The sequence below is a fragment of the Apostichopus japonicus genome, chromosome 13 (genome assembly GCF_037975245.1).
Source record: "Apostichopus japonicus isolate 1M-3 chromosome 13, ASM3797524v1, whole genome shotgun sequence".
Lineage (NCBI taxonomy): Eukaryota > Metazoa > Echinodermata > Holothuroidea > Aspidochirotida > Stichopodidae > Apostichopus > Apostichopus japonicus.
In genome coordinates this window covers 22,859,968-22,884,710 of record NC_092573.1, presented here as the reverse complement: position 1 = coordinate 22,884,710, position 24,743 = coordinate 22,859,968, and the positions used below count along the sequence as shown (strand labels likewise).

Genomic DNA, 24,743 nt, shown 5'->3' with positions numbered 1-24,743 from the left:
TACAGTTGGTGGCTAACTGACCTCTCTAATATAATGGCCTCATAACTCACACATTTTTAATTTTCTATTCCTGTCCATTTAGCACAGTTTAAGGAAACACACAGAAACCAACCAACTTAAAGAGCTTGCAGGAATTTGTTCTAATTTTCTCACTTGTCCATGCCGTGATCATGGCAACCTCATTCTTCAGGGTGAACTGGTGGATGTTCATTGGTTGATCTGTAGTACGATAGGTCCAAATTTTCCTTTCTTTGGTACTCTTCAGTACTTAGCACTTCATGTTCTTCAAAGACAGATGAAGCTGTACCGATCCTTTGCTCATCAGATATAATGTCCTCAGCTGCCATTACCGGTGTCTCCTGCAGAAAAGTTAAAGAATTTGTCTTGAAACTGATATTGTTTGATATTTTTCCATTAGATACATGACCTCAACAGCTTAGGTTATAAAAAACTTCAAATAGTTCAAGTATCATATGATATTTCTCCTCGATGAGAAGCATTCTCCATATGGTCAGTGCATTGCTTAATGTGAGTTACTAATTAGGTTAGACAAAATACAATTAAGAGATTAGATCCACATTACCTGTCTTGCAACAACTACTGTACACTCATCTACTGCATGAATTTAATCCACCTGCCCTCCCTCCATCCACCTATCGAACGATTGGTTTACAGCAAATCATCTTTTCCTAATTTATACGGTACGTCAACTTCTGAGTATAAGTAGTTAATGCCATCAGAGATAAGACCAATTACAAACTGATTGCACACTACTTGTGCCATTGAAGGCTTAAGGCAATGCACTACTTAAATTTGACTGAAAACCTTGTTAATCCAGTAGAAATTGATTAATCGTAGTGATATACAACAAGCTGCTTCATGGTTTCACATTTAGTTTACTGAGCAGTGCTTACATTTTCAAAGTCTACCTGACAACCGTAAAAAGAACACATTTTGCATTTACCAGGGAAGAATAAGATTTGGGCAATCCAGTGAGGCCTCTTCTACTGCTTACACCAAGCAACCAGTCATTGGTAGACCAGAAATTGGTTGGGGAAGAAGTGTGTTGTACCATTTCAGACAAGCCTGGTACTTGCTGAAGTTGTGCTCTGGTTGGGGAAGAAGTATGTTGTACCATTTCAGACACTCGCTGAAGTCGTGCCCTGGTCGGGGAAGAAGTATGTTGTACCATTTCAGACACTCGTTGAAGTCGTGCCCTGGTCGGGGAAGAAGTATGTTGTACCATTTCAGACACTCGCTGACGTCGTGCCCTGGTTGGGGAATAAGTATGTTGTACCATTTCAGACAAGCTTGGTACTTGCTGAAGTCGGTGTGCTCTGGTTGCCTGTACTTTGACATCTTGGGGACTAAATGTCTCTTCATTTCTCTGAATCTGAACACCGCTGGAGGAAAGAAATAACAGTAAAAAATTAAATGACTTTCTGCTATTAAGCTGAAGTGAAATTTTGTACAAAGGAGAACATTGAGACCCCTGTAAAGCATTGAATGCTTTAACCCTGGATAGAGTGTAGCAGAAATCTGGAAGGGGCACCATTCAAGACCATTCTCAAGCTGCTAATAAAGCCAATAAAAGCTTGAGAGCAGTTCAAACAGGTGTACTCTTGCAGTTGATGAATTCATAGATCCGTTTAGTACTGAAGATATAGACAAACATCTTGTTCAAGTAACATAATAGTTTGTGTGTGTTAGCAATTGGAATCATATGCACAGCTTATATACAGTTATTAATGATTTTGCTGTCAACAATGAATTTATACTACTGTCCTGATTAATGTTTTAGCTTGGTAACATTAACTAGTTAACTGAAGTCAAAATTAATCGTAATACTCACCCATAAAAGTTTGTTTTCTTTCTTTGTAACTGTGTTACATGTTCTTCTACTGCCATGGCATTCTTTGACACTGTATGCTGTTGCTTGTAGGTTCGTTTTCGTGAACGACGCAGTAATTCACTGGGTTTTGGCAGCTTTTCTAGAGATTTAACCTTGAAGAGGGAACCGTCTGCATATCTCGACATAGTTTGGCTCTCTTTCTGCTGATAAACGTAAGATATTCCATATTTTAGCTTAGGTAGGAATTCTAATCAACCTATTTTAAAATTCAATTTTCACATACAGTTTTGCTTACTTATAGGATAATAAAAGAACAAGAAGTGAGTTTAACCACAATTTGTTTATCACACCTCGGTCTATGCAGCAGATCTATAGCTACAAATTTTGTTTGATTTGGGGGACTTAAACTAGAGGAAGGATCACCAGTTTAAATAATTTGTTTTTAAGAAACTGCAACTTTGACCTGTTGTAAGCAGAATTAATGCACAAAACTCACCAAATCTACCAGTCCATCAACTTGTGAAGATTGGTTAGCTGCAAGGAGGTGCCTGAGGATAGAAAAAGATTTTTAAAATTTGTATAGTAAAAATTAGGTTGTTTGATTTAAGTACATGCAGGAATAATTTATATGGGATCACATTTAAAATGGTATAAAGCAACATGGGTAGGTTGTTACACATCTATTCGAACTTATATCGCAATGTTTGTATGATAAACCTAAACATTTTTTTAACCTTTTTCTTTTAGTTTATCTTGAAATGTAAATCCCAGTATATCAGTATGGTAAGGAAAAAAAAAAAAATTTATTACCAACCTTTGTTTGTATTCTTGGTCTGCCAGTAATTTGTCCAAATCCAAGGCAGGTGGGTGCTGCCTATTTCCAAGAGTTGTATGATGAGGATCTGTATTGGGATGGTTAACAGCAATGGCTGACCTTCTGACAGTCTGAGATGATCTGAATGTTACAAGCAAAAGAGACAATTTTACTATTCCAACAACTTTTGTCTCATTAATTTGCCCCTCAACAGACTTACCAATCATGTACTTACATGGTGTGATGTCATTTTGGAAAGGGCATGTTGTTTGTGCCACTGGTAGGAGGCTAAAGGGGCATCAATAGCACATGTTTCTGAGTAAACTTTAAGGGCACAATGCCACAAATTCATACTTCTAAACGGCACCAATGGTGCAACTTCCAGGTTCATCCTCACAAAGGTTTCAAAGAAACATGAAAACGTACATTAGCTATCAATTTCTTTGACAATTACAGCAGTAAAATTTAAAAAAAACAGAGCTATAAAAATTCAGTCAAGTTGCAGGCCTATCAAAAAATCGACCCTTAAATGTTGTGTGTAACTTACTGCACAAATGGGATGTTATGTTTTGGAGGCATTTCAATGGTCTGGCCCAGTTCCTCTCCTGCTGAAGCATCCGTGTATTCTTCCATCTGTTAGTATTAAAACAAATTGTTTACATTGAAAATACAACATGAAAGAAACGTTGGAAATACTATGGAGGTTGGTTGGTCCTTTATCAAAAGTGTTTGCAAGAAAAATTGTGTACACATTTGGTTATCAATTATAATAAGAAAAATAGACACCAACATCTCATTCTTTGTCAGTGAAGATCTCTACAAAGCGGGAAAAAATATACATTTTCTGCGCACCAAACAAAGATGAATTTTTATCAAAAATGCCGCGATCGGAAGAGTAAATAGGCCTAGGCCCTACAGCTCATCTTACTAAAAGTTGGGATTTGTGAAGAGGCCAATATAACTAAACTGGTGATCGAACCCCAAAATCAGTTCAATTTTCAATTTCACAGGGAGTATTTTTTCTTGTGTATGTAATGATTTATGAAACTTCAAGTTCAAATTGTTACTGGCTATCCACCCCCTAACATTGCCTAGGACTTCAGTAGCAGGATAGGTATTGCAAGGTCTCTATGACATAAACTGTCAGTTTCTAGTTTGCTCAAAACCTCAGTGAATCAGGAAGAAATATACTTACAAACACACATAATAAATGAAACCTAGCCTATAAATATTTCCTGCAATTTCAATTTTTGTCGTTTAAATCTGATGTCATATTTCAGGAGCAAATTTTTTCCCTGGCCTTAGATTTAGAACATCAGTGCGTCAAATTGGCAAGTCATTGTGTCAAAATTGCATCATACACTGATACAGGCTGAGAGGAAATGCTTGTTTCAAGGATATGCCCAAGTTGAGTGAGATGGGAAAAGACAGCACCAAAAAGCATGTAGATAACTCAAAGTCTCATTATTCATAAATATGATGCTTTCATGTGAGTTTCTGGCTATGGGTCGTTTTAATCTGTCAACCATGAATGAACTTTACCTTTGTGGTTGTACAATTACAGTTCACACAATCTCTAAGAACAGGATGCTAAATAGATAAAATTGGAATTATTCACAGCCATTTTCAAATTTGATGATATTCTTAGGACAGTAGATATAAAGCTGGGACGCCTTTCCGGGAATGTTTGTTCCTGGGTCGGTACATGAAACCCGGGGACTGTCCCCGGAAGTCGTGGACATCTGGTCACTTTACTGTAGTCCTAACCTAACTTTAGTTATATGGTCTTAGTATTACTACTACTAGGCCTAACGTTAGACCTTTTTTTCATTTCTCCCTCGTCGGATCATGGTCCGGCCTACAGTAGGCTAGGTTAGATTAGGCTACCTTAGGCTTTACTGAGAATGTAATGAGGATTTGACTTACACTGCGACTTGTTGCGGAGGTTTTTGTGTGATGCATGATACGATTATCATCAACATCGTAATGATGGGTACATATCGTATGTGTTTCTTTTAATTTCTGTTGGCCGTTCTATTTAGCAAGATGTTACCCCTAACATTGTTACAATTACACAATATAGAGCAGCAACTTAATTAATCCTGCATTCGAGGAGAGTAAAGCCAAAGCTAAGATAGGTGGAATATCTTTGGTTAAGCTCGGCTACCCAGTATACATGTATACAGTTCATACAGCGAACATAAATTTCGTGCATGCGCAGTCGTGCTTAGCAACGCTGCACGGGCAGCTAAGTGTTGATTGGGTACAAGTTTCAATGCTCACTAGGGTGCATAGAACAATCATCCAAACAGGAGGTAGAAGGATATTGAAAGAAAGTACAAATGAAAATCACAGAGTTTTCTTTCTTATATTACATTCTGCTTTAGTGAAGTTTATTTCAGGAAATGTTCTGATTTCGTGAATTTCTCTCTACTGCAGCCATCTTATTTGGTCAAACGGGGCATTTACATTGTTATGATAACTACTACAGAGAAAGGATAACTTTCGAAGTTTTAAGGGTGCACATTAGTGATTTTCTTCTCGCAAACTAACTAAACTGTGATTTTCACTGGGAAAATCGATTGCTAACACCACGGTTTACGTTAAGCGCATTATGTTCTCTCGTGTTTCTAGTTAGTTGCAATATTGTCATCCCAGATGTGTTAAAACATTATAGTTTTGTTGCACCGCAAAAGCGTGTGGACCTTCATAGAGGATACACTAAACCTAGTATATTTTCCATGTATGAGGCGAAGGCTGAAAGTGTCACTCGGCTCTTTAGCAGCTAACTGCATCTTTTTGGATAAGAAGATAAACTTTACAAAGAATATTGCTTTAATAACTTAATGATATATATATGGTAAGAAATTGAAAATGGTATAAAAGCTATAAGAAAAGACAGCACTATTGCGAATTTTGATTTACCAGTAAATGGTTTGTGGTATATGGTATATGATATATGGTATATGATATATGGTATATGATATATAGTATATGATATATGGTGTATTATATATGGTATATGATATATGATATATGGTTTACCAGTATATGTGCCGCTCAGCTTGCATCTTTCCATAAATGACTTTTATCTCATTCTCTGTTATCGTGTGTTGATTGAATTTAAGTTTAAGGGAGCGATACACACGTCAAGTTCTCTGCGTAAGGAGTTCTAAACGAGTAGAAATATTCAAGAGTTAAACCCCAACTGTAGAGTATTCATGGTTAATCGAGTAAACACTGTTATTTTTTCCACTGCCCAGTTCGTTATGTATGCCTTAGCCAAGGTTATTGTGACATGAAGATGTGATCATATATGCCATATGGCGCGAGAGGGGGGGGGGGGGTAACATACATACGTTACAATGTGTCCGAGAACCGACGAGCAAGTTCTGCAGTTGAGAGTATTCAAAACATGTACTTATTTGACCATAGGTGACCCTCTCCTGTTTGCCGACTATCTGACAAGCGTACTTTGAATAACAATGTTTAACTACATTTCAAGTTAATAGCAATAACACTACCTTAAAGTGAAGGACACAACCTGTGAAATGGCAACTTTGCTTTTACAATATGGTGAATTAGGGAATAGCTGAATGGACCTGTCTTGTCCGTGGGCTTAATCCTTGAATACCACGACATGTCTATCATACTAAGCATAATGACATCACAATAAAAACCCAGTGCTAATGAAGACGGGTTACAACCGATTCGGTGAACCGGAACCCTCTTCTACCATTAAATCTTCTTTTCTCCCGTTTTGTTTATTTACCCCTGCATGTTTACCTCATTGATGGAGTTAATTGTTATTTTATTGATATATCGCAGAAACAACCCGCGAACAGTTTGCTGAACTAAAATGGCAGATCTATTTCAAAGGCGAGTAAATGGAAGCATATTTACTTTTAAGATATATCTCCATGACTACCTAACAATCAGAGAAGAGAAGACTCAATAAGCGTATTTAGATTTTCAATCTGGAGGTACAAAACCTATATCGTATGTCTTATTGATGAGATGGAGAAACCGTTTCTTTTATAATTATCTGGTTTTTGTTACTAAACGATTTTCACGGACATTTTTGGAGATGTGGTAGGCTACGTTTTTATTTTATTTAAAACGCAGTTGATAGAAAGACTTTTCAATATTGGAGACTGAATTTGCCGAAACACGATGGCGTTTGTGTTTTATATCAAGCTATAGACTAAAGTGTAACTCCTGTGTATGTAGTAACCACTACGGCCCTGCAGTACGTGTTTGTAAAGTTATTTGAGAAAGATATTGATGGTGCGATTTTTCAAGTTTTTGTCACTGTTTACTTTCGATGATTCAAAGTAATATCACAGATGGGACGTCGGCGCAGCTGCAGTAGATACCTTTCAACGATTCCGAACTTATCGACCGCCATGCATGCAATAACTTCAGTGCATGTGTACATAGAAAAGCACGGTTAGGTACAATGGAAATAGTAAGTTTTGAAAACTAAAGTAATTGTGACTACGCCCGTGGTTGTTCGATGCATTACAGTCAATACTGGTGCGAAAGTTGGCATATATTTACGCTAAACAATTGAATAGAAAGTGTCTCAGATAGAGAGCCGACAGCGAATATTTGCTTTAAAGCGATACAGAAGACCAGGAGGTACATTCCCGTTATGACTACGTTCGAATATGGAACAGTTTCTAACAAACTTCACCAGCGTGGAACAATTCGAACTGGTCATTTGGCACCTGAATCCCAAAGGTTCAGTTCTGTGAGTTATTTAACAGGGAGAGTTTTTGTACCTTCTGGAAATATAATATATCCTGATAAAGATTTAGATCGAGCTAGAAGCTTCACATATCTACACAAGAGTATTTTCTCTCTACCTCAAATAAACCAAAATATTTCATCTTTATCTAACAATGGAATTAATGTTGATTTCACCGGAAAAAAGGCTAGGAGACCAACATTTTCTACTAGTCAGAGTTTTCCTCCGGGCTCATTGAGTTATCGACGTGACGGCCATACCAATTCACCGAAAAGCCAACAGAAATTTCAAACAAATACTTGCTATTCGAGAGAAGATGTCTCAGAGGATGATGAGAGAATAATTCGGTCTGGAACCAGCTCTTTGAGACGTACCATAGCTAATGATGTACAAAGTGATTTTGATAATGCCAATGATACAGTTGTGATAGATTTATTCCCCAACGTTGGTACTAGTTCCGCGATGTCGTCAGAAATCATTAGCCAATCGTTTATGTCGCCACGTCACATGTCTACGTCAACCAATAAAAAGAACAAAAAGAGTGCAAATTTGAAGAACAAAAAGATGGAAAAAACAAAGCAAGATAAGAAAGATAATGTAACGAAACAAAAGATAAGAGAAAGTTTACCGAAACGGAAACGAGTTAATTATGCCGTAGTCAGAAAACACGACCGAGAAAATGCTAGACGACATCCAGTCAGAAAACAATTTTTCTATTCCGAGGCGTTAACTATCAAACTTCAGAAGCTGATACCAAGGAGGATAAATGGAGGTAACTTGAAACTAACCCTTCGAAGAAATGGTCAGGGTGAGGTCATTATTCCTGCCTCCCCGGTTCAAGTCATGTTAGAAACCCTGGTGACTTCAGACACCGGGGCACCTTCCCCACCTCCAGAGGGAAATCTTAAATGGAGGGGAAAAATCGAAAAAGTCAGTGACGAAGAAAAGGCACAAAAGAGGGTAAGATTTAAGCTTCCTCCTGAAATATTGGGAGTTGGATCATCGAGAAACTGGAAAAATAATATAGAAATTGATCAACAAATTAATAACGAAAAGGAATCAAAGGATACCTGGGATCCTGGGTCGACTGACGTCAACATGACGTATTCCAATTCCTTCAAAACTGATTCACCGTTGGAGGTTAATTCGTCTGTAGGTTTAAATTCCAGCGTTATGAGTGCAAAATTCGTTTCTTTACGGAACATTTTTAAGACAGAGACGAATGGTGTCAAACGAACTAATATTGATGATGTAATGTACGTTGATGATGGAAGAAAATCGAGTGATGATAACATCAATAAATTATCGCAGAAAGTTTTTGACATCACCCTAACAACAACCATTTGACAACTGAAACCGCGGGAATTTAGAGATCTGGATACTCGGAATTCATTTTTTAAAGAAGGACATTTGAATTATCGAATGAGATTGTCTTTATTGATAAGCATATATTAAAAAATTCTATACAGCGTGTGAACAAAGGGAATAAGTACTTAAGTAAAGTAAGTCGTACTTTTTTAAACCCCAGGCAGGGGGGGGTGGTAGATTACGTAATTAGTACGTGAACACTTTTAAAAGTTCTTTCATTTGCATGATTAAAAGCGGTTTAACCGGGCTTTTGGGTAGATTAAGAGCTGTTTAACAGAGGTGGGGGTAGATTAAGAGCAGTTTAACAGGGGTAGATTATTTGTAGTTTGTTAAAAATGACGAGGAATAAGTGTAGCTTTACAATAAGGCAGATGACAGACAAGAACATTAACAGCAAAGCAAACATTTTATGAGAATTATTAAGATTAATTCTAAACTAAGGACTATATATTAGTAGTCCGTACAGTCAATTGCAGCAAACAAATCTTGTTTTTAACTCAAACGGAAAGTTTCCAAGAATGTTATTTATCATTTTATGCATTTCACCATCGTTCAGGGTCGTATACAGGGAGGGGACTCGTGGGACCGTCTCCCCTCCCCTTCTCCCTTCTCTCAGAACGTTTTAACAATACTAAGCTTGCTATAACTCTGAAGGCTGGCAATATATATGGTTTCAAGGTTAAAGCAACCAGAGAGATAACCAAGCTCGTTATACATAAAAATTAATAACGAAAAAATAAGATGCAGTGATTTTACATAATTTTCATATAGACATCGTAAGTATGATAGTCATAGAAACAAATCACTGAATGATATACAACTCATCTTGTATCGAATAACACGATTGAACAGATCAAAATATTAAACATATTCTATCGTAATATTCATATCAAATTACCATCATACTAGCTGATCTCCCCCTCGAGATACCAAAGGATGGATGATATTCCTCTCAGAAAAGTGAACCGTTTTGCTCGCCAACTTCCCTTTCTCTTTTCTCTTAACATCATTCAACACTTCATCTATTCCAAGAGGATTGAGTAAATTCTGCGAAGAGCGCCATCTATTTGACAAAATACTTCTTGTAAATTTCCAGTCGTATTCGCCTCTGGCCTCTTCAATGTCCACCTTTAATCGTCTTCGTACTTCTTCGACAGCTGAACAGGTGCAACATTCGCTTATAAATTTACCATGCCGACATAAAACACGCCTAGGACCAAACTTCCCGTCATCCTTTGCGATCGTTGTTTTCTTCTGAGAGATTCTTCTGAGTGCCATTCGTCGTCGTTCTCTGACGTCAACATTCTCTAAATCTTTCCTTTGTCTTTCTTTAGACAATTGATTAAGGGCGTTTTTGAGAATTTGTTGCATGCTATCCTGACTAGAGCGTGAACTCACTTTGAAAGATTTGTGATAGGATATTTTATCTAAACGCAAATCCTTTTTGGTTAGTTGGATGTCATTCTTACGTTTAACTTTAAACCTCTTTCTAAAAACGTCACTGTTTTCATTGAAAGAAGTACGTTGACCTTCCGCAATGCATGCTGGGCAGGCTCTACACCGGTCACTTCTGGCCTCATCTGATTTACGGGAAAGTTGAATTTCAAGCACAGGTAGTTCCTGTGATTTCATGTTTTCTTGTTGAAGCTGTTCAGTTGTATTTGCTATTTCTTCTGCGAGTATCTCTTTTGGAGGGATTTCCTTCCAGAAAGGACGTTCAAAATCATCTTTTAATGAAGCGTCTAATTCTGGTTTTGTGAGTTTATTATTGTCCGTATTATCAGCGTCAATTTCTTTGTCTTTATCATCTTGAACGTTATTTGGCGGATGCATATATTGTGTAGCGTTGGTTTCTTCTGTGTTAGACTCCTTTTCGGTCGTTTCGTCGATCATTGAAGGAAGAGATACGTGTAAATAAATTTTTGGTTTAACTTCATTATAACTTGCTTCGCGTGTCATCTGCCAGGGAAGTCCAGCATGAAATGACGTCATATTTGTCACTTGTGAAATATTTGATATATTTCTGTTATTTTTAATATATTTTAATTCATCTGAAGAGGGTGATTCTGTTGTAAATTCACTCTTCAATGGAGGCACGATAGTTTTTTCACTTCTACGATCAACATTAAACTTACCAAAGTCGTTTTTCGAATTCAATTTTACTCCAATGCCGTTTCGAAGCCTATCAATCCGATCTGTTCTTTCCAAATTCAGGGAGATTTTCGATGAAGAAGAAATACTGGATATTTTGGGATATTTAGAAGTTTGAGGCACTGGTATCCCAGATAAGGATAGACATTTACCCTTAAATACATCAGATGGGTTGCCATGGGTGATAGGAGTGAGGGCGCTACCTGCATATAGTGTAGTTGCTCTGGGTGGCTTGGACCAAAGTTGTTGCTGGATTCTTCGTGAATTTTGTAAAGCAAGTCGCGCTTCCTTGATCTTCGTCACATGTTTGGAGTATGATATCATGGACTCTGCCATATCGGAGGTTATTTGCTCTCCAATTAACGATATGATACCGCGATATCACTAAAGTGTGCCATGTCGTTTCCCATATCTTACGCGAGAAAGATAGTGTTGACTATGCAACTAACACCCAACCAATGTCATCACACCAACGTTAAATATCGTCAGTTGATAGTTTCACACGGTTTTATATAGATTCATGTCATGACACCTCGATATCACTATAGTGTTCTATGTCGTTCCCCATATTGTACGCGAGAAAGATAATGTTGCCTATGCAACTAATACCCAACCAATGTTCATAACATCAACGTTAAATTTCGTCAGTTGACACGGTTATATATAGATGAATTTCTTCACACCGCGATGTCGTATTGCTGTAATTCGCATTCATCATAGAAGTAATGTATGGTGCAATTAACACCTATATAGGCCTACACTTAGTAGACGTGTTCGCTATGTCATACCTTCAGGTCCACCGTCAGAGCCTTGCCTTTAACAAAAAGAGAGACATTTTCACGTTAAGGATCAGTTACTATTATCAGTTCACTTATATATCATACATATATATATATATATTGTTTTAATAACCCCCCCCCCCCCCCGCTATCTCCAAATATAAATAAGAAGTTAAATATAATATACAAATGGACAATATATATATATATATATATATATATATAAATCTATATATATATATATAAATATATATGCTTTAGTGTGTTACACATAATGAACAGTGATATTCTGGTGACAGACAATCGAACATTTGTCTTAAAGAGCCAAATATTCCAACATGTTATTTGAAACGGCGCGTCTGATTATCTCATCTGGTTTGCTACATACCTCTTTTCCAGTCATATTTTAGTCTTTATTTCATTGTGAGTGTGTGGTTGTGTGTGTGTGTGGTTGTGTATTTGTAACAAAACCATACCTGTTTGTTCCGAGATATTCCTATATAAATTACATCTTCGCAGATAAATCCCAACGGTGAATGGCCTACAATTTATAGAAAAAACTTCCTTTAATTAAATGTATATAGGCAAAACATGTTGGCCGATTCCGTTTTTGTTTGGGTTTACAGGATATTTAGTTTTAATATGTAATTTCTTTTCCGTTGCCCTGGATAGGCCATATGTTAATTACTGGTAATCTTACTTTCAGCCAAAACGTTCCTAGTATATTCCCGTCACTAGGTAGTTTCCACTGCTTGCGCGGTCTCTCCCTCTATCACAGTGTATGTTTGCCCGAACGATTCCTTAACTTTCCTTTTCTCTACCGTCGGACAGTTTGTTTGAAACTTGGAGCAAGGTATAAGAAACGTCCTGGTACGACAGATGAACCCTTTCCCCAGTAGGAATATGTCACAAACGGTCAATAAACATTTCCTGGAGTAATTAATGGTTGATCAAGCTAACTTTACACGTTTCCGGTTACTTTAAATCGTTTCTTTAAATGAACCTTATTTACATTCTAATGACTTGAACACATATAGCGACGCATAGTATACCTGTTCTACTTTGACAGTGTGGGTGTGTATTAAGGATGTACACCAATACAGAACTATACAGCAAAGATTCTCCTAAAATCAATAACTGTTTTCAGTTGATCTAAAAGGCGTTTGGAGGCCATCTTCGATTTCCATTTATCATCTATGAGCATTTGTTGAAGTTACCGGGCTGTGGTATAGATAAACAAATTAATCAATTATTCAGTGTTTTTCGCGTTCGCCCTGCATGCATTCATGATTAATTACAGACCAATACGAAGAACGTCTGGAAGATAACAAACGGGTGCATGCATCACCGATATTAATGTATCCCTAATCCATGTCCCTTTTTTCTCACCCTTTCCCCCCGTTGACTTTATTTACAAAGATATAGGCCAATCGATAAGCAAGTACCTTGATAGAAACACTTTTACTTTCTTGGCCGAATAGGTTCACTCTTGAAGACACACCATTCCCGTCATCCTGTTTCTATGGAAACGTGACGTATTATATATATATATACAAGAATTAATTGCTCTGCAGTGAAAATGTTAACAGATTATGGTGTTTTCCTTATAAATCATAAATTAATCCCACGAATGGTTTATATGAAAGTTTAAATAGCCGGGGGGGGGGGTGGGGATCGTATTTGTGTGTGGGAGGGTGAAATGGTGGGTGGGAGGGGTAACATTGTTCGAATATTGCATGGGACGGGAACACGTGAGGAACCACATCCGCACTTCCCACGCTACATTTCACATAGACAATAACCGAGGCAGCTATATAATTTCGGGACTACCTAATAGCAATGATACCTCCAATGAACCACGTTTCACTTACCTCTATCAATCGGATTTCCTGTGACATCGCATTGAGTAGTACCATTTATACTTTAAGGAAACTCCAACGGGAATGACCCTTTGTGTGGAATGCTCCCATTTGGGACTCTTTTTCCCCCTTCACAATGTATTCTCGTGTCACACTCCAGAGCACTTGCATAATAACAATATCAACACACCGTTTCTATTGGATAAAGTTTAACAATATCAACACACCGTTTCTATTGGATAAAGGTTAGGAACTGTGCATACTGTCATTACGAGTGTTTTGAAGCATGACATAAGAGGGCAGCATAAAGTGGTGATATGGGATAGTTAGCTGACGCCGATGCGAAAATTCAATGAATATGACAATACGACCCCCCCCTTTTTTTTCTACATTAGGAACTTGAGCATGTGATTACAGTGAATGATGCTATATTGCGTACCGTACTACACTGACTTCGAAACAGTCATAATATATGTTTCTATATACGTTACAGACATTATATGCAGTATTTATAACATGTATGATCAAATGCGGAATAAATCTTCACGTCATACACTCATAAACAAGTTACTCTATCTTTGTATATTTTGCAATGTTTTTAATAAATATATGGTTTTGCGTCATTTCAGCAATGGAAGAGTAATATATGAATTAGAGCGACAAAGCAATCTATAATTATGCACATGCGCAGTGGAAGAACCATGTAGTAATTAAACTTTGGCAGATACTAAATCATGCATGTATATATATATATACCCTATTTGTTCATCAATTGTGCTTAACCTATCATATAATGTGCAGGCCTACATGTACGTACGACATGGGTGTGACTTGTAATGCAAGAACCGCCGTTTAATCAATATTGATGCGCACTTTACTGTATTGCTAATTACAAAATATTCATATAGTTACGTAATCATCAAGTCGATTCCGCTGGTGACTTTGATGTGTATAAGATGATTAGTTTGCGTTAGTTGCGAAAGTAGTACAGCAGTGTGAAGTGTATGATGTGTACATGTCAACAGAGAAAACAAAAGAAAATGGACCGTTTTATACAGATTTTGCTGTTAACGATTACAGTCACTGCTAAAGGTAAGTGTATGTGTATTTACATTGCTTTTTTGTTTTATCATTATCAGGTAATTAGATTACTCCTTCTCGGAGTCGGTTCCTTCAAGGTACGAAAAAAAGATGTAATCTGAACTGAAACTTGGAAGTATAAGGAATTGTTTTACACAACTGCCAGTGGCGGAGCGTCCATACAGTCAGAGGGGCGGATGCCCCCCCCCCCCTGGCGGACTCAAATGGACTGCTGGCGCCCTTTTCGGCTTTTTACCACTTTTTACTTATTCGCGATTATTGACTTTTTTATTGCGCTCTTGACATTTATCACATTTTGTTGGTGTAATTTTCTGACAAAATGGCGATGACACCTATTTATTCTTCGTTTATCTGCAAATTAGCAAGGCCCGGAAAGGGTCATTTCCGGTGATCTAGGGAGTATCTTTACTCAAAAAATTTCTGTATACGCTCCGCGCCAACCTGTGGTGGCGCTCCGCTTAGATAGTGCCGAAAGCGCCCCTACAGACCATTCTCGCCCCCCCCCCCTGACCAATACCCCTAGCTCCGCCACTGACAACTGCTAACAATATCCCATCGGATTTGATAAAAGGATTGTAGCTTTATTCTCCTGTTTACCATGATGTGCGCGTATATGCGGTAATATATATGTTGTCGAATGTATTGAATAAAACATGTTTCTATGAATTTGAAACCGAAAGGCTATATATTTCCTTCTCTCTTATCAGGTTGCTTTGCTTACCATAATAGCGAATTCGACGTGCATCGTCTAATGTCGAAACTTATGTCCGGTTACAGTACCGCAGTGCGTCCGGTAGTCAATTATCGTGATACTGTTACCGTCGATCTATCTCTGACGTTGGTTGAACTTTTAGATATGGTAAGTATACTATATATATAAATTCTGTTTAAAGGTCTCAAGTCAGAAACGTGAAACAAAAGAAAGGAATGTCTCGTTTACGGTTCGCCAACTTCTTATTTCGTAGAAAGCAAACAAAACAATACGAATCGAAACTAAACGAAAGGAACAAAGCAAATCTGAATAAAGTTTATCATATTTCGCTAGTCACACTATATACTTTCTCAAAGTGGTTATTTAAACTAAAGTTATTTTTATCTTCATAATTTAAGCCCCAGATTTTCAAATTGTAAAAACTGCTATAACAAGATTGAAAACTTTTGCCCAATCCTCGATCCCCCAGTTTCCGGTCTCGCCCTCTCCACCCCTCCCCTCCCTCTCCCCCACCCAATTCCCCCCACTTTGACCACATACTTACTGTTCCTGATACTGTTCCTGATATTGCCAACATAGTTTTATTAGAAAAAGTTTTGCGTCTGTTACATCATATACCATGTTCGTGAAATATTCTCTATTCGCTAATAGTCATATCAAATTAGGCATTCGATTAACATCATTTCGAAGTACTAAAAGTTTTATACTAAATTTTTTCTACATAGTTCATACCTGTCCATGCATTTCAAACATCCTTGAAAGAAAGCCACAAAAAAAGATGGTTGAATTTCTGCTTGTGAAGGTTAAATATGAAAACCGTTACAGCATTACTTTAATGCAATTTACGATGACACAACTTACATGCGGCGTCATTTCCAAACAGATTTGTCCTACATAGGCGTTACATTAAATGCATGTTACCATTTACGAGGTTACATTTCAGGCCACCAGGATAGGCCAAAATATTCCCACCTGCACCTTCCACTACAGATAGCGATAATACATCGTCCTTAAAAGTTCCTTATTTTGAGACAACAATAATATCTGAGGTGTCAATTAGTGCCTGTATATACGTCTTCTATAAATATTCTATTTTGGATGATAAGCTTATCAAATAGATTTATCTTGAAAAGTTAAACTACTTCTCTCTCAAAGCAGGCTCTCGATATAGCATCATCTCGAGATATTGAAAGTATAATATTTCATATTTTCTACGTAATCTATACCTATCCATGCATTACATCTTACAAAGAAAAACAAAACAAAGAAGTTCTTCTCTGCATAACACTCTTAAATATTACACTTTACTCGTATTATCTTCGATCCATATTACGACCGGTATACGACTGCGTGTGACGTCATGAAAAGAAAAAGGTCCCAATCATCGGCTTTTGATTAATTGGTCTGTCCTGTTCTTTATATTAAGTGCATGCTACCGTTTACCATTTCAAAGGTTACATTTGCGAAAGACATCATACGCGAAAAGTCAATTGGAATGAATGATTTCGTAGACGGTAAAATCGAACATGACCATCTGTTTGTGTAATTAATCCATGCTTTGGTGACGATACGCGTTATTGACTATATCCTTGGTCCTGTTGGTTCATGGTCTGTTTGAAATCCAACTTGTTCAAAATAATATTTAAGAGAAGTTTTTTTTTTTGTCAAAGTTAATAACATAAAAGTGTCACACTCGTTCGGCAAGCTCGTACGTCACAAGTTTAAAAAGCGTGTGATATTAAAAACATTGTCGTTCGATTATTGTATCAGTGACACTTTAAAAAAAAAGAAAAAAAAATAGATTAAAAAGAATGGTAAATGAAATCAACTGAATCCAAACAAATCCACTGTTTAAGATAAAACTCCTCTCCATAATTGCATGCCTTAAAATTTATTAAGAAGGAAGTTAAATGCAAAATGGTTAACATCAATTATTTGTTCGCTAATTTTAATGAAGCGTCTGTTAGATGAGACGAAGGTGATATTTAGATCCATTAATTATTAATTGATAAAATTGGCAATAACATGTAAGATGGATGACACTGAGTTAAGGTTTTTTTTTTTTAAATTATATGAACTTAAGTTCCCACAGCGGTTTATTATTACCTAAAGAGCGGATCACAAACGAAAAAAAAACTCAAAAAGGTTTCAGAGAATGTTTAACGAATTACTCAAGATTCTCATCTAGTTCCTTGGATGATGTTTCTATATAAAGTTGTTTTGTTTAGGAGTTGTAATGACATATTCAGTTTATGTACTTCACATGATCTAGCCATATAGTTACACGAAACGGTATGAAAAGGTTGAAATAGAGAAATAACACCGAGGTTAGTTCATCTTTCTTTTTTTTGGTATATCTATAGCGCAACTCGCATTAGATTTCCTTCTTATAAAAGTAAGCCTTTGGCGGATCAATATTGTTTTCCTTTTCGTATATTCTTTTCCTTTCAGGATGAGGTCAACCAGATTATGACGACTAGTTTATGGATGACTCAAGTAAGTATACATGCATATGCATATGTGCACGCACGTATACGCCTATACAACAATATCCAACATTCCAACAGCGACAATATGAATCTTAACAAGTGGTTGCCGACTGCATGTTATATAAACCATATCAATCTTCAAATTATCGAGCGCACACAAAAGGTACACCACACATGTATTCGCAAAGTTATATACACAATACAGTTATGAACGTGAAAACCCCTGCAGTGTATTGATTATTCCACTGTACGAACATGTTACCCTTATAGTAACAATGAAACTTAACAGTAATGTCAAACATGCAATCCTCGTAGTGTCAGGTCAACGACGTCAACAGTGATACCAAACATACCACCCTCTTTGTATGGAGTGTAGTACCTGCAACCACCCAATTGCATAGTAGTATTATAATACCTACATTAGCAATATCAAACCCAACCTCTTGCATTCCGTGTGACCAATGCACAGTATCTCAAAGGTACACACATTGAGGAACGGACTGGACGTACGGACTGGGGAAGCGGGAGGGGAGGAAGGGTAGAGATGGGACCACCTGAAATTTTTTTTTCGTAAAGAGGGTGTTACCAATTATTCATTGAGCACCATGCTTTCTTTGGTTTTATTCGAACAGAAATGGCAAGATGCCGCCCTCACTTGGGACCCACGTGACTATGGTAATATCACCTCGATTCGAATTCCAATTGAACAGCTGTGGAGACCAGACCTTGTGCTTTACAACAAGTAAGAATTAGAATAATATATATAAAGAAATAATAACAAACAATAATATTGGCAATATGAATTCAATGTGAACTCTTCGTCCGACATACCATAATTCCATTATATTGTTTCATAATCAAAAAGTAAAAAGAAATGTTTGTATTTCAGCGTTTGCTTGGGCTTCAATGTGACTATAATATTATAATTACTACGAGAGGGTCTTAACGGCAGAATTGAACTTATCGAATTAGCTACCTTTGAAAGAAAAAAAATAATCTTGAGGGGTGCCTGAGCTTTTTTAATTACCAATTTCCTATTTTGAACGACGCAAACACAAAATGCGTATCTATGTAGATATGCGCGCAGTGTATATTTGTTGATTTTACTAGCTCCACACCTCTTATACGTTTAACGTTCTCTCTTCGTTATGCAGTGCAAATGACAATCTTGAGGGCGGTATCCAAATGACCCAAGCCGTCGTTTCCTCGGATGGGTTTGTCAAATGGAATGCTCCTACCATCCTAAAGAGCGCATGCGAGATGAACCCCTTGAAATTTCCATTTGACGTCCAAACGTGCGTCCTTAAATTCGGATCGTGGAGTTTCCATGGTAACCAATTGGATGTCGTGATTCGGGAATCAGAAGCCGACATCAGCGTCTACGAAAGTAGCGGTGAATGGGCGCTGGTGTCGATGCCTGCAAGGAGGGAGGTCACTTACTACCCTTGTTGCCCCGAACCGTACCCTATTGTATCCTATGACGTCATTATCAAACGGTCACCGCTGTTTTACGTAATGAACTTGATGTTGCCCTGCATCTTGCTATCGGCAATGATCCTGCTTGGGTTTTGCCTTCCACCTGACGCAGGCGAGAGGATAACGTTGACTATCACCGTCTTACTTTCATTGACTGTCTTTCAGGTTTTGGTTGCGGAGACTCTACCACCAACTTCCGACGTGGTGCCATATATTTGTAAGTGTTTATCAATCATATTTCATATCAACCATTCTTCAATTAATAAATTCATCTAATGATTAGTGAGATATTACTGGAGGCATTGAATATCTTAAGGACAAACCAATTGCAGTTAGTTATTTCCGAATACCGTTATTTTGTGTGTGTGTGTCAGCATATAACATCAAATATCACAAGTAAAGCTGGGTTGATCGTCATCCAGCGGTGATTAAATATATTGTAACAGTTTATAATTGGTATGGTACACTGATGACAACTGTTGAAACTCTGGTATGGCAAATTATGCAATAGGGTTGAACAGTAAAAGTAGAGTCAAACTGTCAAACATCGTATTTTATTAAAGAGTTGTACTGATAACTTAATAATCACAAGAAGTGAAGATATGATATCCGCATTTTCCCAAAAACAATCGAATCCGTTGTAACTGTTCTTTCTTCTTTCCACCTTCGTAAGATTTAAATACAAATATTTACAAAAAAGTGTTTTTTATAAACCAAATCCTTAAACGTTTTCCTCACATTTGCAGCCCAATATTATGCCCTGATCATTATGCTGGTGGGCATATGTACAGTCTTAAGCATAGTCACACTGTCTATGCATCACCGAGGTGACAGTGTTCAACTGTCTCAAACTTATCGGCGAGGTATGCTTTTCCTGGCTAAAATGGTCTTTCTCGAATGTCCTAACATAAAAATGGCCGCCAAAAAGTACCACGAGATCAAAACGGCACGTGACAACGCCATACGAGGCGCTCATAACCCTGCATTTGAAGACGACGAATTAGATGACGATAATGAAGAACCACAAATTGCCGCACCTTACGCCAATGGGTCTTCCACTGATGACGTCAAGCAACTCTTTAAGCAGGACAACGAAACTACCACGCCAATTGACAAATACATGACGAGGATTTCTGACGGGTTGGCGTTCCTTGCAAAGAGACAGACGGGCAAGGACGACAGTGAGCAGACGTCACGTGAGTGGATGGAGAGCGCCAACGCCGTCGATAGATTGTTTACTGTTGTCTTCTTGATCTTAGGAACATTTACAACTATTCTCATGATTTGGTTGGCTGCTGCGTAGATGTTACACCAATGCCCCATCTTAATTTATTATCATTAATTAAATCCGTTTTAAACTTCGTGATATTATATATTCCATTACAGTAATACTCTATCAAGTGATAAAACAAAATGGAGAGAAAAACAAAGAGTATAACCAATCTAGAACAAGTTATGTTATAGATAAAACATAACGGTATCCTTCCGTTTAGTTTTGCAATGCTGTTTAATCAGTACCTGCTAGGATTTGTGAGTCTCGGTCATATCTCCCCCTGATGCATGTGGTTGATACCACGCGTGAGGTCCGTCCACCACGGAACTTCAATCCGAGACAGTCGTAGCCGTGAGCTATACAAAGAAACCACTGACTAATACTGTGTATACCTTCCAACCAATGGCATGTTATCAAAGTTTCATTTTGTCTTGTGGATGAACTCACCCGGCCAGAATATTTGACTCTCGCAGGGAAGAAATGTATTCAAGATTAAGATAAACTCTGTTTGTTTAAAATATTATATACTTTATTAAAAGCTGTCATGAAAGTGGGCTGCACAATGAAAATAGCTTTAATTTAAAGCAGCGTTTTGCGTTGGATTTGGTCAACTTTGAGTAGCATTTGATATACTCAATCAATAGTAAAATGCAATTCATATAGATTTGACTTGTTGTCCGATGTGCACAAATTTCTTTTATTCTTTATTTTTCATGTCGCGCTTCAAGAAACTCATATTGACATTATGAGCAGTATGATTGTCATTTTTGTATTATGCAGTCAGTGAGGGTTCTTGTTTGGAACAGGATTTGGGAAGACAATATATAGTGTTATTAGTACTAGGAATAGTGTCCCAACTGGCTGCTTGGGTATACCCGGTGTACAGGTATATGGTACATGCATGAACCAGAAACTGCCGACGTTATGGAAACAGGGAGCGTAAAAAAAAAAATGGTCTTAGAAAAGTTTAATCATAGTTTGGAGTTAACCAGAGAGTAGTACTTTGTTCAACGTTATAGAGTAGATTATATGTCCGACTAGTCCAGCAGATGCTCTTCGGGTAGCCAAGCTCTATCGTAGATTTCACAAAATATTGCGCGTGGGTTGCATACAGAAGAGCTGAAAGGCCATTATCATTTATGTGAGGAGATCTAAATAAATTAATAAAGTTTTGTTCTTGTTACACGTCTGCATCTTCTTTTTGACGCGGGATGAAGGAGAAAGAATGTATTTGAATAAGGTTAAGAACGAGTGAATCCTCCCCCCACCATTCCTTGCAAAATAACAAGTTTACCAGGGTTATAACTCTGTCTATAAACGTTTGGCGGTTTTCCCGCATATCAGAACAATGTTTGGTACCAACTCACTTATACAATGAAATTAAGAGAAGATACCCACCCACTTTATTGTTTGAAACGTTGGTCATACTTAGACTGAAACACTTAACATGGGAATGTAACATAATATTAAGATCGATGTGGATTTCAATCAGAAAAATTTCTTCCTCATCGGTAGAATTATCTTCAGCACACGAACTACAGCCTGCTTCTTCTACAAAATTAGGGACTTTACATCTCTAGGTTCCGACGTCTCTATATTCCGACAAAAAGAAATAATTCGTGACAATTTTTTTTTATCCAAAAATCGTTTGTACCAAGAAAACAAGTTTTCATACCCCAATATTTTTGTGATCGAAATTTTTTTGGACTAAATTTTTTTTTTCACCAACATTTTTTCGGACCAAATTTTGGGAGACCAAAATTTTTTTCACGAAAAAAAAGGTGACCCAAAGTTTGTTATGATCCAAACAGTGCTTGTGACCGAAACTTGCTTGTCACCCGAAATTTGTTTGTACTCAATTTTTCGGGGGGCCAATTGAATTTTGGATATCTCTAATTCGAATTTTTGATATCTCTAATTCAATTTGGGATATCTCTAATTCGAATACTTGATATCTCTAGTTTCAATTTTGGATATCTCTAATTTGAATTCTTGATATATCTAATATATTTTGGATATCTCTAATTATATTCCAGATATCTCTAATTGAAGTTTGGATATCTCTAATTGTATTCCAGATATCTCGAATTCCATTTTAGATATCTCTAATTGTATTCCAGATATCTCTAATTGTATTCCAGATATATCTTATTGAATTCCAGATATCTCTAATTCGAATTCTTGATATTTTGAATTCAATTTTGAATATCTCGAATTCTTTTCTTGATATCTCGAATTCAATTTTGGATATCTCCAATTCAATTCGAGATATCTCGAATTCAATTTTGGATATCTCCAATTCAATTCGAGATATCTTAAATATTGTTTCCTTTTATGATCTTTACATATATTTATTGATATCTTAAAACCAATTTGAGAGATCTTAAATTCAAGATATCGAAAATGCAGTTTCTGATATCTCAAATTGAATTAAAGATATCTACAATTATTAGAGATATCTTTAATTTTAATTCGAGATATCTAACTATTGAATAAATGTCAACATGGCGTTCCATACGTCCGTCCAAAAAAAAAACTGTTTTCCTAGTAGTAATAGGTTCTTGACAACGACGAACTTCACCTGATATCATTGCTTATCGATAACGTCTCCTACACCGTCAAACTAGAGGGCAAACTCGGACTTCCTTTTAACACTAACATTGGTTCACCACAAGGAGACAGCGCAAGCACACTATTTTTGATAACTTACCTAGCCAACTCTTTGAAATCAGATGATCGTGATATCGATGCAGTTATCCTGCCATCTCAGTTAGCTGATCATGATTACAGCACAACCACCACCAACTCTTTTTTTCACAGTAGACCAACAATACGCTGATTATATCTCTTGGGCATCAACTGGTCAGCATATACTGCAAGATATTGAAAAACGAGTTCCTGAGAAACTGACAGGAAGGAATCTGAAAATCAATTGTACAAAAACTGAGAAATTTTCAATCACAAGAAAAGAAAATGAAGTTGGAAGAAGTGTCAATATATTGGAACCTTCTGGGGACCGAAGAAGATATTAACCGAAGAATTGGTATAACCAACGGTGCTTTCAACACACTGTCAAGTATTTTTAAAGGAAAAACATAGGCCGAAAACATTAAGCTTAGTAAATTCGAGGCTTTATTAAAGAGTATTTTTTTTGTACAATTGCGAACTGTGGGGCACAACGAAGGATCTTGATCGCAAACTTGACACTTTTCAAAGGAGACTACTTCGTAATACTTTCAACATTAGATGGACCAATTGGTTATCAAATGATGAGCTCTACAATGAAACCAGCCAAAGTCCTTGGTCATCCATAGTCGCACATAGAAGATTGAGATTTTCGGTCATGTAGCAAGACTCCAGGAGGACGCTCCAGCAAAGGTTGCTTTAAGAGAAGCATCGACACATACTACTAAACCAGTAGGAAGGCCCGTGAAATTCGAGCTTGGGAAATTATAATGTCGCAATTTTCTAGGAAGCAATAAACCTTGCGCGATATCTTGATACATGGCGGAGGTTAATCACAGAGCATGTGTGATCAGGGAAATTACGGAAGCGTAGAAAGGACATTGCATTGACGAGTGACCAACTTGACAAAACGACAATTATCTGCAAATTGTCGAGTTGACGAGATGGTAACGTGACAAAGTTCAGAAAATTGACGTTTTGACGAGATAACGGATCTCGTGAATGCATCAATTTTCTGCAAATTGACGAGTTTCACAGTTACTACCATCTCGACAAGATGACAAAATTCAGAAAATTTACGTTTTAACGAGATATCGGATCTCGTCAATGCATCAATTTTCTGCAAATTGACGAGTTGCACACTTACTACCATCTCGACAAATGACAAAATTCAGAAAATTGATGCATTGACGAGATCCGTTATCTCGTCAAAACGTCAATTTTCTGAATTTTGTCACGTTACCATCTCGTCAACTCGTCAATTTGCAGATAATTGTCGTTTTGTCAAGTTGGTAACTCGTCAATGCAATGTCCCTTCTACGCTTCCGTAGGGAAATTCCACGTGATCAGGGAAATTCCATAACAACTACCTGTGCGGATAGACGAGACTCAACTTACTACTACTACTACAAATGCAGGATGCGTCTTTCAAAT

General features: G+C 37.2%; 3 protein-coding genes across 5 annotated transcripts; 1 reads left to right on the top strand and 2 right to left on the bottom strand.

The window, feature by feature from the left end:
* Window positions 1-52: 52 nt before the first annotated feature.
* LOC139978304 (uncharacterized) lies at window positions 53-4,853 on the bottom strand. 2 transcript variants are annotated; one of them, XM_071988374.1, is made up of 7 exons: window positions 4,593-4,853; window positions 3,214-3,299; window positions 2,667-2,807; window positions 2,349-2,400; window positions 1,853-2,055; window positions 965-1,403; window positions 53-359 (listed from the first exon to the last, which is right to left on the bottom strand). In XM_071988374.1, the coding sequence occupies exons 1-7, from the start codon at window positions 4,626-4,628 to the stop codon at window positions 180-182; spliced, it is 1,137 nt and encodes a 378-aa protein (XP_071844475.1). In that variant the 5' UTR covers window positions 4,629-4,853; the 3' UTR covers window positions 53-179. The 2 variants fall into 2 exon arrangements, with proteins under 2 accessions (XP_071844475.1, XP_071844476.1); XM_071988375.1 differs by having other exon boundaries at window positions 1,853-2,052.
* A 4,370-nt stretch (window positions 4,854-9,223) lies between these two features.
* On the bottom strand, window positions 9,224-13,224 carry LOC139978301 (uncharacterized). Of its 2 annotated transcripts, none has more exons than XM_071988364.1 (2): window positions 12,403-13,224; window positions 9,224-11,749 (listed from the first exon to the last, which is right to left on the bottom strand). In XM_071988364.1, the coding sequence occupies exon 2, from the start codon at window positions 11,269-11,271 to the stop codon at window positions 9,685-9,687; it is 1,587 nt and encodes a 528-aa protein (XP_071844465.1). In that variant the 5' UTR covers window positions 11,272-11,749; window positions 12,403-13,224; the 3' UTR covers window positions 9,224-9,684. The 2 variants fall into 2 exon arrangements, with proteins under 2 accessions (XP_071844465.1, XP_071844466.1); XM_071988365.1 differs by having other exon boundaries at window positions 12,415-13,224.
* A 1,250-nt stretch (window positions 13,225-14,474) lies between these two features.
* Window positions 14,475-21,807, top strand: LOC139978406 (neuronal acetylcholine receptor subunit alpha-10-like). The gene is made up of 6 exons (XM_071988620.1): window positions 14,475-14,665; window positions 15,382-15,533; window positions 17,838-17,882; window positions 18,508-18,617; window positions 19,030-19,568; window positions 20,098-21,807. Exons 1-6 carry the CDS (start codon window positions 14,578-14,580, stop codon window positions 20,652-20,654), a joined length of 1,491 nt encoding a protein of 496 aa, XP_071844721.1. The 5' UTR covers window positions 14,475-14,577; the 3' UTR covers window positions 20,655-21,807.
* Window positions 21,808-24,743: the final 2,936 nt, after the last annotated feature.